Source organism: Mizuhopecten yessoensis, unplaced genomic scaffold (assembly GCF_002113885.1).
Source record: "Mizuhopecten yessoensis strain PY_sf001 unplaced genomic scaffold, ASM211388v2 scaffold5875, whole genome shotgun sequence".
In the NCBI taxonomy this organism is placed as follows: Eukaryota; Metazoa; Mollusca; class Bivalvia; order Pectinida; family Pectinidae; genus Mizuhopecten; species Mizuhopecten yessoensis.
In genome coordinates, this window is record NW_018406267.1 from 233,099 (window position 1) to 249,206 (window position 16,108).

General features: G+C 36.5%; 1 protein-coding gene across 1 annotated transcript in view; it reads left to right on the plus strand.

Moving 5' to 3' along the window:
- Positions 1-14,546, plus strand: part of LOC110451187 (uncharacterized protein KIAA0825-like) — a 32,901-nt gene extending 18,355 nt beyond the window's left edge. Inside the window, exons 18-23 of the mRNA XM_021499064.1 lie at positions 154-314; positions 1,375-1,516; positions 5,465-5,567; positions 6,374-6,477; positions 7,632-7,834; positions 8,954-14,546. Coding sequence (XP_021354739.1) covers positions 154-314; positions 1,375-1,516; positions 5,465-5,567; positions 6,374-6,477; positions 7,632-7,834; positions 8,954-9,148 — 908 coding nt within the window. The 3' untranslated portion in view covers positions 9,149-14,546. The remainder of the gene's footprint in view (positions 1-153; positions 315-1,374; positions 1,517-5,464; positions 5,568-6,373; positions 6,478-7,631; positions 7,835-8,953) is intronic.
- Positions 14,547-16,108: the final 1,562 nt, after the last annotated feature.

The following is a 16,108-nucleotide window of genomic DNA, read 5'->3' on the forward strand; positions in this document are numbered from 1 at the left end:
CCCCCACCACACACACACACACACACAACCCTCCACCATCTCCACCAATTCAAGTCACACAAAATTGATGGTAAGTAGTTTCTCTACCCCATTACAACCCATGAGTTTGAAATGAGGCTTACGATTTTTATGGGACTTTTATATTTATGACAGCTAATAAGGAGTTCATCGACATGTCTCTACACACCCTGCTGGGACAGATGGCGGAGGACGTGTACGTGCTGCCGACTTCCGTGTGTATTCTGATGCATATGATGCAAGAACAGTGTACGATGAAGGGCATCAAGGCGCCGCACAAGTGTGTCAGCCTCAAGGTGGGTCAGCTTCTAGGGGTGTACGTCACACCATGTTACATCTGTCTAAAATATACTGTATCACAAGTGTGTCAGCCTCAGGGTGGGTCAGCTTCAAGGGGCGTACGTCACACCGTGTTACATCTGTCTAAAATATACTATATCACAAGTGTGTCAGCCTCAAGGTGGGTAAGCTTCTAGGGGCGTACGTCACACCGTGTTACATCTGTCTAAAGTATACTGTATCACAAGTGTGTCAGCCTCAAGGTGGGTCAGCTTCTAGGGGCGTATGTCACACCTTGTTACAACTGTCTAAAGTATACTGTATCACAAGTGTGTCAGCCTCAAGGTGTGTCAGCTTCTAGGGGTGTACCTCACACCTTGTTAGATCTGTCTAAAATATACTGTATCACAAGTGTGACAGCCTCAAGGTGAGTCAGCTTCTAGGGGTGTATGTCACACCGTGTTACAGCTGTCTAAAATATACTGTATCACAAGTGTGTCGGCCTCAAGGTGGGTCAGCTTCAAGGGGTGTTCCTCACACCGTGTTACATCTGTCTAAAATATACTGTATCACAAGTGTGTCGGCCTCAAGGTGGGTCAGCTTCAAGGGGTGTACCTCACACCGTGTTACATCTGTCTAAAATATACTGTATCACAAGTGATTTTTGTGGATAGTCTTTTTTCCACAGGTTTACCTTTACAAACTGTTTCATTAATGCAAAGTTTCATGAACACTTAAACTTGAGTCATGCAAATCACTCTGACTCATATTTGCTGTAATTTTCCTGCAAAAAGCCAAGGGAGTCAGTTATAATTACTGACTCTACATAAAGACAAAGATATATTATTTGTTGGCTTTTTCTACAGAACTGGAATTTATATATAGAGGTGGGCTTATTGATAGGCATGAGATTATTGTGTGATAAACACAGGCATATTTAATTTGTATTTGCACTGAAAATACGAAACCTGATGATTTCTTAGATTTTGACCTTAAATTACGTTGTTTTTTTATAATTCTCTTATTTTCATTGTATTGTTTACTTATCAGTATGTCATTGTTATCTTTTTTGTGTAGATTATAGCCAGCTGTCTGAAGTGTAAACTATCCGACTTCAACTTCATACAGTCCATCACAGGAGTCGCTCTGAGTCAGAGTGACAAGGACCAGCTACTGCTGCTGGCTGACTGTATCTACAGCACACTGGTCTACACAAAGTGTGAGTATCTACAGCACACTGGTCTACACTAAGTGTGAGTATCTACAGCACACTGGTCTACACTAAGTGTGAGTATTTACAGCACACTGGTCTACACAAAGTGTGAGTATCTACAGCACACTGATCTACACAAAGTGTGAGTATCTACAACAAACTGGTCTAGTGTGAGTATCTACAGCACACTGGTCTACACTAAGTGTGAGTATCTACAGCAAACTGGTCTACACAAAGTGTGAGTATCTACAACAAACTGGTCTACACTAAGTTTGAGTATCTACAGCACCCTGGTCTACACAAAGTGTGAGTATCTACAGCACACTGGACTACACAAAGTGAGTATCTACAGCACACTGGTCTACACAAGGTGTGAGTATCTACAGCACACTGGTCTACACGAAGTGTGAGTATCTACAGCACACTGGTCTACTCAAAGTGAGTATCTACAGCACACTGGTCTACACAAGGTGTGAGTATCTACAGCACACTGGTCTACACTAAGTGTGAGTTTCTACAGCACACTGGTCTATACAAAGTGTGAGTATCTGCTACAAACTGGTCTACACAAAGTGTGAATATCTACACAAAGTGTGAGTATCTACAGCACACTGATCTACACAAAGTGTGATTATCCACAGCACCCTGGTCTACACAAAGTGAGTATCTACAGCACACTGGTCTACACAAGGTGTGAGTATCTACAGCACACTGGTCTACACAAGGTGTGAGTATCTACAGCACACTGGTCTACACAAGGTGTGAGTATCTACAGCACACTGGTCTACACGAAGTGTGAGTATCTACAGCACACTGGTCTACTCAAAGTGAGTATCTACAGCACACTGGTCTACACAAGGTGTGAGTATCTACAGCACACTGGTCTACACGAAGTGTGAGTATCTACAGCACACTGGTCTACATTAAGTGTGAGTATCTACAGCACACTGGTCTATACAAAGTCAGTATCTACAGCACACTGATCATGGTCTACACAAAGTGTGAGTATCTACAGCACACTGATCTACACAAAGTGTGAGTATCTACAGCACCCTGGTCTACACAAAGTGAGTATCTACAGCACACTGGTCTACACAAGGTGTGAGTATCTACAGCACACTGGTCTACACAAGGTGTGAGTATCTACAGCACACTGGTCTACACGAAGTGTGAGTATCTACAGCACACTGGTCTACTCAAAGTGAGTATCTACAGCACACTGGTCTACACAAGGTGTGAGTATCTACAGCACACTGGTCTACACAAGGTGTGAGTATCTACAGCACACTGGTCTACACTGAGTGTGAGTATCTACAGCACACTGGTCTATACAAAGTGAGTATCTACAGCACACTGATCATGGTCTACACAAAGTGTGAGTATCTACAGCACACTGATCTACACAAAGTGTGAGTATCTACAACAAACTGGTCTACACTAAGTTTGAGTATCTACAGCACACTGGTCTACACTAAGTGTGAGTTTCTACAGCACACTGGTCTATACAAAGGGTGAGTATCTGCAACAAACTGGTCTACACAAAGTGTGAATATCTACACAAAGTGTGAGTATCTACAGCACACTGATCTACACAAAGTGTGAGTATCTACAGCACACTGATCTACACAAAGTGTGAGTATCTACAGCACACTGATCTACACAAAGTGTGAGTATCTACAGCACCCTGGTCTACACTAAGTGTGAGTATCTACAGCACACCGGTCTACACAAAGTGAGTATCTACAGCACACTGGTCTACACAAAGTGTGAGTATTTACAGCACACTGGTCTACCCAAAGTGTGAGTATCTACAGCACACTGGTCTATACAAAGTGTGAGTATCTACAGCACACTGGTCTATACAAAGTGAGTATCTGCAGCACACTGATCATGGTCTACACAAAGTGTGAGTATCTACAGCACACTGGACTACACAAAGTGAGTATCTACAGCACACTGGTCTACACAAAGTGAGTATCTACAGCACACTGGTCTACACTAAGTGTGAGTTTCTACAGCACACTGGTCTATACAAAGTGTGAGTATCTGCAACAAACTGGTCTACACAAAGTGTGAATATCTACAGCACACTGGTCTACACAAAGTGTGAGTATCTACAGCACACTGGTCTACACAAAGTGTGAGTATCGACAACAAACTGGTCTTCACAAAGTGTGAGTATCTACAGCACACTGATCTACACAAAGTGTGAGTATCTACAGCACCCTGGTCTACACAAAGTGAGTATCTACAGCACACTGGTCTACACAAAGTGTGATTATCTACAGCACACTGGTCTACACTGAGTGTGAGTATCTACAGCACACTGGTCTATACAAAGTGTGAGTATCTACAGCACACTGGTCTTCACTAAGTGTGAGTATCTACAGCACACTGGTCTATACAAAGTGTGATTATCTACAGCACACTGGTCTACACTGAGTGTGAGTATCTACAGCACACTGGTCTATACAAAGTGTGATTATCTACAGCACACTGGTCTACACTAAGTGTGAGGATCTACAGCACACTGGTCTACACTAAGTGTGAGGATCTACAGCACACTGGTCTACACTAAGTGTGAGTATTTACAGCACACTGGTCTACACAAAGTGTGAGTATCGACAACAAACTGGTCTTCACAAAGTGGGAGTATCTACAGCACACTGATCTACACAAAGTGTGAATATCTACAGCACACTGGTTTACAAAAAGTGTGAGTATCTACAGCACACTGGTCTACATTAAGTGTGAGTATCTACAGCATACTGGTCTACACAAAGTGTGAGTATCTACAGCACACTGTTCTACACAAAGTGTGAGTATCTACAGCACACTGTTCTACACAAAGTGTGAGTATCTACAGCACACTGGTCTACCCTAAGTGTGAGTATCTACAGCACACTGGTCTACACTAAGTTTGAGTATCTACAGCACCCTGGTCTACACAAAGTGTGAGTATCTACAGCACCCTGGTCTACACAAAGTGTGAGTATCTACAGCACACTGTTCTACACAAAGTGTGAGTATCTACAGCACACTGTTCTACACAAAGAGTGAGTATCTACAGCACACTGGTCTACACTAAGTTTGAGTATCTACAGCACACTGGTCTACACTAAGTGTGAGGATCTACAGCACACTGGTCTACACTAAGTGTGAGGATCTACAGCACACTGGTCTACACTAAGTGTGAGTATCTAAAGCATACTGGTCTACACTAAGTGTGAGTAATTACAGCACACTGGTCTATACAAAGTGTGAGTATCTACAGCACACTGGTCTACTCAAAGTGTGAGTATCGACAACAAACTGGTCTTCACAAAGTGGGAGTATCTACAGCACACTGATCTACACAAAGTGTGAATATCTACAGCACACTGGTCTACACAAAGTGAGTATCTACAGCACACTGGTCTATACAAAGTGTGATTATCTACAGCACACTGGTCTACACTGAGTGTGAGTATCTACAGCACACTGGTCTATACAAAGTGTGAGTATCTACAGCACACTGGTCTACTCAAAGTGTGAGTATCGACAACAAACTGGTCTTCACAAAGTGTGAGTATCTACAGCACACTGATCTACACAAAGTGTGAATATCTACAGCACACTGGTCTACACAAAGTGTGATTATCTACAGCACACTGGTCTACACTAAGTGTGAGTATTTACAGCACACTGGTCTACACAAAGTGTGAGTATCTACAGCTCACTGATCATGGTCTACACAAAGTGTGAGTATCTACAGCACACTGATCATGGTCTACACAAAGTGTGAGTATCTACAGCACACTGGTCTACACTGAGTGTGAGTATACAGACTAAAAAACTTCCAGTGTGCACGCAAACATAAGTGTCAAACTAGGTTCCATTTTAATGTTAGTTATACATAACAGGAATAACTTTTTACTGAGAATCAATATAATTGTTAACATCTTTTTTTTTTAGCGAAGAGCCAGGGGACTCCCCGCCTGGCAGGGAAGTTCTGTAAAGAAAACAAGGAATGGATCGTGGAGAAGATACAGAGCATCGGCAGCTACATCAGTAGTGAGTGAGTAAAACACACACATTTAAATCACTTTAATGTTAAAAAACTTATGACACATATCAGTCTTTTCTGTGAGTACAAGTTTGACACCTGACATTTGAATACCTTAGTATATACTGGGCCTCTGAGGAGTGTTTTTTGAGGTGTCTGATGACGCTGTATTACCTCTGAGGAGTATTTTTTGAGGTCACTGATGACGCTATATTACATCTTTTAGTTCTTAGGGTCAAACTTGATTGTTCACCATTTAAACAGCATCATTCTAATAATGGAAAATATGTTTTGTAATCTTGTGTGTGATTGTTATACTGTGTGAGATGGTGATTAAGACAGGTTTGACTGTATACCCAGCCTATTGTGTTTGTTATACTGAGAAAGGTTGTAAGATGGTGATTAAGACAGGTTTGACTGTAAATCCAGCCTATTGTGTTTTGTGTTTTTACTAGAATGCCCTCTTCATCAAATACTTACAAAACATTTAATGAGGTAAATCCTGACTGATCTGAATATGTTATTGCAGGCCTTGGAAGTCTTTGTCAAAATTGTCAAAAAAATAACATAAGATAACAAGGTCCATCACTTTCTTTTTTTTGCCCTACCAGTATGGTACCCGTAATCGTCCAGTGTTAAATTAGAAACTCCCATTTGATTACTATGTTTAGTATGTTGTTGACTAACGTTAGCTCTAATGATAAATTGTCCTCATTACGGAGGGTCAAAAAGGCATAAGTCAAATTGTGGCAAAAAGTTTGTGGTATAGAGTAGTTTAATATTGTGACACTGGACATATTGTGTGCTTGTTTTTACAGGATATTTGAGACAGACGACAGTAATATCTTGGAGCAGGCGACCAACGAGTTCATGGCCCAGCTGTTTTCATTACTGGCCAGTAATATACTGGACACAGACACAGGTAACACACCTTATCAGGCTCTTCATTCATTGGTTAGGATCCTACTTAAATTAGACCACCGCTCCAACTATTTACAGGGTAAACTATTTACAGTGTACACCTCTGTCTGATGGAGATAGAAGAAATAGGGATCCATCGTTAAATGGAAAAGGGGTCACAGTGACCATCTAGGATCACTAGCCCTCCACCTTCGAGGCCTACATGGGGCGGTCACAAGGTACTGGCTGCAGGTCAGTGGTTTAAATCCAGGTACTCCGGTTTTCATCCACCACCAAAACTCATCACGTCCTTCAATGACCATAGCTGTTGATAGGATGTAAAAACAAACCAACCAAATTTTAAATGAAGTTCAATCATCGAGCTTGTGGAAAATCATATTAGAAAACATCCCAGAGACATGCTACATTCTACAATATCATCCTTCTTGAAGAGTAGTTATAAATTAGAAAATTTCCATTTTCTCAAATGGAAGGATATACCTGGTAGTTGAAAACCATGACTATCTGTGTCTTAGAAAGAAGAAAACATTTAAGTTTCAATTCCAAGTTGAAGGTGGTCTTTTGTGTCCTCCGAAGTCATAGTGGATGTTGATAGAAACCAAAATTGATCTGATGACCTGATAGTAATTCTAGGGACTTACATGCTATCTCCATTCCTGTTACTATTGGCTTGGTATCTGTTTTTACACCTGTCTTCATGAAGTATGACATTTGTGTTGATACATTATATAATTGTGTGGTTTGATAACAAAAATTTCCACCCAAACATTATTTTTCGCTGATTTATGTTTGAGATATGATGAACTCCTATGCTAATTCTCACTGATTTATGTTTGAGATATGATGAACTCCTATGCTAATTCTCACTGATTTATGTTTGAGATATGGTGAACTCCTATGCTAATTCTCACTGATTTATGTTTGAGATATGATGAACTCCTATGCTAATTCTCACTGATTTATGTTTGAGATATTGTGAACTCCTATGCTAATTCTCACTGATTTATGTTTGAGATATGATGAACTCCTATGCTAATTCTCAGCGATGATGAATTCTTTCACTGCATCAAAGTATTCCGACCACAAAAACTTGAGCCATGTAAAAATATGATGCTTTACAGGATGAATGACCGTATTTTCTCTGTTGTTTTATAGGCCAGAGAGATCTACGTAACATTCACCACCTCATCACCAACAACTTCCTGTGGCTGGAGCACCACCTGGACATACAGTATGTGCTGCCATCTGGTGACAACAAACCACTTCCTGTGTTCACCACCAACATGAAGTCTACAGGACAGAAGGAATTTGACCCAGCCAGGGAGTTTGATCTGATCGGAACGAGGAAGTTTGATCATGTAGGTCTGCTTATCAGTGTCTCCAGACTCTTGTATTCCACTTCAATCTGTTTATTCTGTGTGATTAAAACAACAGACCTCTTTATTAATACTTGCCAACTTTTCTTATTTAGGAGGGAGACTCCCGATTTTAGACCCTTAAATTTAGTATTTTCAACAAGTGAATTTTCTAAACTATTCCTATATTCCAAGATCTAATGATTTCATCTGAAAGAACAGCTCAAAATATGTCAATTAAAGGGTTATTTGTCTCTAGGGGTATATACACACATGTTATTTAGCTTTTAATTTTGAGCAGAATCTTCCCCAATGGAAATTTCATAAAGTTGGCAAGTATGTTCATGTCAATCTTATTCAAACCATGAAGTAGTGGAGCGATGATTGTGGTGTGTATTAAGATAGATATCCTATATCAAGCAAGCCTCATTTTTAACAAACTTAAGAATCTTCCCTCTATGATCGAGATATCCCTATATCACCCCCAAGGTATGAAAAATTCTATTTATGTCACTGTTTAATATGATTGACACAGTGTTGTGTAACTGGTTGGACATTATAGACAATAAAAGGCTTAATTAGTCCATGAAAAAAATCTATTCGAGTGAAAAACTCCACTCCACTTTACTCAGTGGTTAAAGCGCCTGGCATTCTGCTACCACTAGCCCTCCACCACTGGGTCGCGGGCTCGAGGCCTACGTGGGGCAGTCGCTAGGTACTGACCAAAGGTCGGTGGTTTTTCTCTGGGAAATCCGGCTTTCCTGCACCACCAAAACCTGGCACGTCCTTAAATGACCATAGCTGTTAATAGGACGTAAAACACAGACAAACCAAACCAAATTCAACCAAACAGATGTAAACTATAATGAGTTCTGAATTCCATTTCCTAATTTCTCAGTTTACCGTGACCAGTATGTTATACAATCTGAATATTTATACTATTGTGAATCCTCATCATGTTGAAGCTGTTGGAACTATGAATATAAATGTGAAAAAACTACAGTATTCAGTATATAGGAGTGAACTGAGCAGTAAGATACTGATAGGAGGAAGAAACTTACTTATTAAAATCGTTTTCAAGTAAAAAATAATGATTTTTTCTATTTTGTTCCCTTTTCACAGGAAGCAATCAGAAATTTCCCGATACAGTGGCAGCAACTACTCCAGTCTGACCTAGGTCTCAGTGAGTTTGGATTTCGGACACTTCTCTACAATCGACATGAGATGCAGGATGGAGCTTTCCTCGAGGAAAATGAAAAGAAACCAGTCGAGGTTCTGCGATCTGCCTATGAAAATGAAGCAAGGGAACTCGGCTGAGTTGTAGTGTTGAACTGAATGTTACTTCCACAGGTTATGATTGTCTCCCTTTATAGTAGAGTTTGTAACCAAAGTTGATGTAGTGCTAGAATTGTTTCCCATTCAAGGTTAGGGTATTCCATAATTTATCACATGGGGGAGTTGGGAGGCACCTGTATTTATAAATAATGGATGGTAGGGGTAAAACTAGCTCTGACGTCCATTTTTCTTCTGCCTTCTTGTTTTAAATCACCTTTATACATATATGGGTGGTGGGGTCCCTGAAAAAGCGCCTCCCATCCCTCCCAAACAGTCGACTCATTCACCCCTACATATTTAAACTGGACTTGCCCAGTCTTTAATTTGGTAAGGTTCAAATGTGACTTTAGGGGTGAAGGGTTAATTCTGGAACTGCCCTTAGCTAGTCAGGGAGTCTGCTGGCAGAAAATATAAGTTTTATTAAAGTGTAGATACTATATGCACTATAATTATGAAATCCACAAGGATAATATTATATTTTTAGAAAATTTAGTAACTAGTGCCATAGAAAATGTAACACAATTTCTCATTTGTGTGCTGCTGTTTTATTTACTAATACTATATTATCTTCATTGGCACAACTTTGTGTCATTTGTGAAATATCATCGTTAAATTAATCATGGATCTATTGCATCAGGCAGATCAGTAGTTCCAAGTAGAGTCCCAAATATTCCATCTAAAACTGGAAAAAGCAGCCGGAATATGGAACTTGATATGTGGAATATAGTCACAACCAGGGTAAAAAATCAACATCTGGATATCTTTATCATATGTAACCAGATGTACAGATGTAATTTAGTTTTGATGTAGTGGAACAGGACTGGTTTGTTTGCTGGTAAGCACAATTGGTAGAGCGTCTGTCTAGAGTTCCGAGGTTCCCAGGTTTGAATCCCAGTCTGACAGTGTATTTTTCCTCTCCTGTTACTTTGATATGTTTACTGTATTGTATCTTGACCAAGTCTTGTTTTTATCTTTGTTCTTCAGATGTAATTGTGTTGCATTACCGGTATATAACATTTTCTTGACTTTTCCCCCCATCTTTTTAACATTATCTCATTGTCACTGATTATGTTTTAAATCAATTTTTTCCTGTTTTGACTTTCCATTACACAAAAGTAAACATTATTTAGTGAAATGACATTGTGTTTATGATATTACAGACATTTTCATGCAAGGTTTTACATTTAACACATTAACACTAGTACACCACTTTGTTTAAATATTTGGTATTATTGGAGATAGTCTGTACACAATATGAACGCGCTACTAAACAATGGTTCTGTTAAAATAGCTAGTATGGATGAAATATTCTAGGTAGCTTTGAAAAGCAAGTCGACTTACTTTTTACCGATTTCTGTAGACTAGGAATACCTTTACCCCCATCTCTAGTTGTTTTATTGGTATAGAGATAAATTTGTTGCCTATGATTATTTTTATCAACTTATACCTTTACAGACTGTATATTTAAGAAATACATTTCATGTTATGTAATAAATTATATAAAATACAAACTTAGGTGATTAAGTTCACACAAGTATTGAGCTACAAAATAAGTTATTTAGAAATACCCAAAGCATCTGACATGATTGATATTTTATACCGAGACCGGTTATTGCAACCTTTTTACAAGGTTTTACTACATTTTGATCCCTTATCATTGTATTACTTATAATATATCTAATTATAGCTATACATTGAATCTATTTGTAGTTATACATTGTAGCTATTTATAACTACATATTGTATCGTTAGATATACATAGCTATACTTTGTATCTATAGCTATACATTGTAGCAATTGTTATACATTGTATCTATAGCTATACATCGTATCAATAGTTATATGTTATATCTATTACAGCTATACATTGTATATTTGTATAGCTAGCTATACATTGTATCTATTCAAAGCTATACATTGCTACACATTGTATCTATTTATAGCTATACAACATTATGTTATATCTATGCAAAGCTATACATTGTATATATATATATAGCTAGCTATACATTGTATCTATTCAAAGCTATACATTGCTACACATTGTATCTATATCTATGCATAGATATGCATTGTATCTATTTATAGCTTTACATTGTATCAATAGTTATATCTATTACCGCTATACATTGTATCTATATATAGCTAGCTATACATTGTATCTATTCAAAGCTATACATTGCTACACATTGTATCTATATCTATACATTGATATACATAGCTTTATGTTGTATCTATTTATAGCTGTACATTGTATCAATAGTTATATCTATTACAGCTATACATTGTATCTATATATAGCTAGCTATACATTGTATCTATTCAAAGCTATACATTGCTACACATTGTATCTATATCTATACATTGATATACATAGCTATACTTTGTATCTATTTATAGCTGTACATTGTATCAATAGTTATATATATTACAGCTATACATTGTATCTATATATAGCTAGCTATACATTGTATCTATTCAAAGCTATACATTGCTACACATTGTATCTATATCTATACATTGATATACATAGCTATACGTTGTAACTATTTATAGCTATACACTGTATCTGTAGACATCTAAACACCATATCTTTTTTTTAATCAGGTATGTAGGAGACCCTGCTACTTCGCTTGTTACCGATAGTTTATAAATGTTTTACCAATGTCGTACCGTCCATTACCCTGTTGCTCAAATGTCAACCGGTTTAGTTACGTTATTGTTCATTAGTTTTCTTTTGTCCTTTAAAGAAATCCTTTACACTTTTATTTATGATTATTATATATATGCCAGTTTGATATTTTTCTTTCAATCCAGATTGAAGACATTATGGCCATGTGAGGTCAACATTGTAAATCAAACCAAAGGACTGTAATAGTAAAATTGTTTCCATTTTAACTTGTGAAAGTTTTTGCATTGTGATAATGTTAAAGTTAGAACGTATATTTAAAAAAATGTCAATATGTTAGGACTGTGTTGATGTTAGTGCTCATTATAAAAAAAATGAGAAATTACCAACAAAACACTTACATATTAAAAATACTAGTGACAGTTTAATATGTAAAGACTCTTTCCATCATCTCTTCTTCATTAACTCATTCACCCCTGACAACACATTTGAACAGGTTGAAATATTTCATTATGAAATTTCAGGGTGAATGAGTTCATGATTAAGGATAATCTCTTATTGATGTGATATTTCTAAAAAATGCAATTTGAAGCTTGGTAAGAATCTAAAAAGAAAAGTAGTGAGGAACTGGTGGTTTATATAGAGGGAATTTAGTATGTGTGTTAGCTATAAAATAGATCTGAATTATAAAATATTATCTCAAGGATATTTTACTTTAAATGCCTGCTCAATATACTATAACAGATCTCATGCTTTTCTGTAGAATTATATATTTATTTGGTTTAAGTACAATCCAGATTTTGTTTACCAAGATATAGTTTTTTAATTAACATGGTTTGAAGTTCTAGACATATATAGTTTAGACTTTTAGACTTCTTCTAGACATGCATTAAATTTTTAGGCTTAGTTTAAACTCCAAGACAAAGTTTAGATTTTTAAACATAGTTTAAACTTTTATACAAACTTTAGATACGGTTTAGACATTAAGACGTTGTCTAAAATGTTGTAACTTTATTAACCATCATGAATTAGTCCAATTGATTTTGTCTCTTTTTTAGTTTTGATACTTTTGGTCTGTGATTCTGGTTTTATGTCCCTTTTTACATTTAAGGTACTAGTAATGACTCATACCATGATTGTTTCTATTTTCTGTTTTTCTGTTTTTTGTTTTTTTTATTTCATTTTTTTTTTGGTGAGTTTTAATTGGCTATTTGGTTTTTACTCCATAGGAAACATCTATTCAATATGTTGATTTAAGTAATAATACTGTTTGAAACTCTAATTTTGAGAGCAGATTGGCTTAAAAAATTAAAAGATACCATTGCCGTTATGATCTATCAGACATGAGAAAGGTCAAAAGACCGAGTACAGTACATATAAACGTGGAATTATTATAACTTATTTATTCATTCTTGTTTCTATATGTACCTAGTCTGATATCCGTAAATTTATTTTCCTCATCAGTTTTAGCTGATTATCATCTTTATCAACTGTTTTATATCTTTTCAACTGAATTTTTTGTTTATTTTTACCTTTTTTCAACTTTTCATTTTCATTACAATTGATTGTATACAAAGAAGTTTGGGCAAAAATATTTTCAAGAAATTTGACCTTTTTTGAAAATTCAAAGGTTTAAACTGGACATCAATATATATATATACCTGGTTGTTTGTTCTGTTTCCAGTTTTATCTATAGAACACTTTGACCAGGGGGTCAGATATTGGGGAGGGGATATCTTGGGAGTCCACACTCTTTTGAAATTTGAAATTAGAAATTAAAGACACAAAAAAGGATAAAAAAAGGGTTAAAAGAACAGAAATGAAGCTCAGCTGGAAATGATTAATTTATTGCAAAATGTGTCAAATCAACATATATCATCAATATCCAGTTAGGTGAAGAAGCATTCAGATGCATGCAAAGAAGCTGTGGCAACTTCTTTTCCATTGAAATTTTTGGATTCTTCCCTAGAAATGACAAAAGGAAAAGCAAGATGAAATGTGAATTGAGATACTTTGCTTGTGATGTAACATATTTTACAATACATCATCATTCTCTAGGAACTAATTACATGTACATAGTTTCTAATCCAAACATTGAATTGTATTATCTCCCTTTGGAAGAGTTCTTTCTTAAAGTCTTACTATCTGTTTTGGTGATTAAAGGTTGTGAATATTGGAATGTTACATGAAGCCCTAATCTGATTATGTGATAAAACTTCCAGTCCCATTTTGAAGCATATTTTTTAAATGTAAACAACTTTTGAAGTAATTTTCTCATAACTTTGATGTTCGATGATAAAGCTGTATCACTATACAATGTGTTTCTACACTGCTTAACTTGAGATTTTTGTGGTGTATTTAATACTTTTTATGAAGTTCCTAGCTACAATTATATCACTTATGTTAAGATATATGAGTACATGTATATGGACATACAATCTAACTTGTTCAGTTAATTTCATATGAACTGACCGACCGACTGCTATAAATAATTTGTGAACAAACAGCAGTGATAAAAAATACCCACACATATTTCATGTTATACAGTATCTTCAAAGAATCATGTTATAAAAAGATTTCATCCCAGCCCTGTTTTTATGAAGGATTTGTTGTTATTGACAGAATTTTTAAAGTATCGTCCTATATATATATCATCCCACCCGACTGTTTTACAGATAATTTGTTGTTGTTGACCTTGAGGATTGTTGTCTGTGATAATATACAACCCATGATATTTATATTAATTCTCGACCAAATAAAATAATTATTCCTTACTTCTTGTTTGAGTCATGAATTGAGATTTTTTTTCCCCCCCAGCTAGCATACAAGGAATGGCATAGATAATGAGTAGCACTTATATTTCATAAGTGTCCAACCTGAAAAAATTGGTAAAAAATATTGTGTACACCACATGAATTAATCCCAATTATTTTGCTAAGAGGGTAAGTTAGCACCTTTAATATTAATTAATTATATTCTGAACAATTTAAATCCTTCAAATTTGTTTGGGGAATACAGTTCCTTTAAAAAAAGATTGTGCAAGTTTGATATGGTGAAAAAACCGTTCTAAACAGGGTTCAGCTTTCTGTCAGAAGGTTAGAATTGGCACCACTAACCAATACTCAACTGTTTAAACTTGAAGATTTTGATTGAAAAAAGGTGCAAAATCTAAAAAAGAAGAAAGAAATGAAATGCAACATATTTTTCAGTTATGGCTTCACTACCCAGTGATCCTGTCTGTAAATTATCAGCAAGTTTTCACATATATATGGAATCAATGGCAGGCCTTAAAAGTAACGTTGATTTACCCAAAAAACTTTTACCTAGCTATACAGCAAGAACATGTTGAAAATAAATTCAAAGTGGTGGGGATAGGATCCAGGAGCAAATCCTGGTAGCATATCATAGTTTTCTTTTTCACGCCAAGCAATTGAAGTTATGATCATCGGGTGGGGATCTCCAAGTTGTGATCCAGTGATCAAGTCTCTAAGGGTGGTGCAGACCCCAGGATAAATTCTGATAGCATAATCATGTATTAGTTTCTTCATGCCAAGCTATCATATATGGTTATAGGATGTGTGTCTCAACTGTTTCAAAATTACCGGTATGACCAAAGGGACTTATAAGTCTCGACCACAGGTGCTGCACACTCTAATTTGAATATGGTGTATATATATACTATACTATTGTATATTATGTAGTACATACACATCATATTAGTGTGTCCAGCACCTGTGGTCTCGGCCTCCATATATGGGGAGTGGGGGACTTCAATTGTACAACTAAGAATCCTCATCATCTTAAAATGCCTCCAGCTATATATGTTTGATATTCATTCTGTATTTTCAGAGATGTCATTCAAATAAATATGACCAAAATACACTTTTGTTCCTCTGGGAGGCACGCTACCTTCTTTCGTACAACTCTGAACCCCTACCACCTGAGAAATATAGTTGATATCTATTCCACAGAAGTAAAGTTGTTCAGGTGTAGTACAAAGTTAACAAAGCCATATAACAGATATTTTTTTTATCAGATTTGCTATTTGGTGAAATTCCAATTAACAGTTCAGAAAAGTTATTAAAATCAGCATTGATAGATGGATAAGACTCCATGTTACGACAGGAGCTCAGTTCAGTCCTTCATTCACTGGGGCATATTTTATCTTTAAGTTAGCAGAATACGATCACTGGACTACAAATTAAATAGAAACTATTTATTTTACAACAGTTATTAAACAAGTTATTTCAACTTCTATTTATCACTCTTGTTGGCCCAGATGTTAGCGCACCGGGGGGTGTCTTAATGTGGGA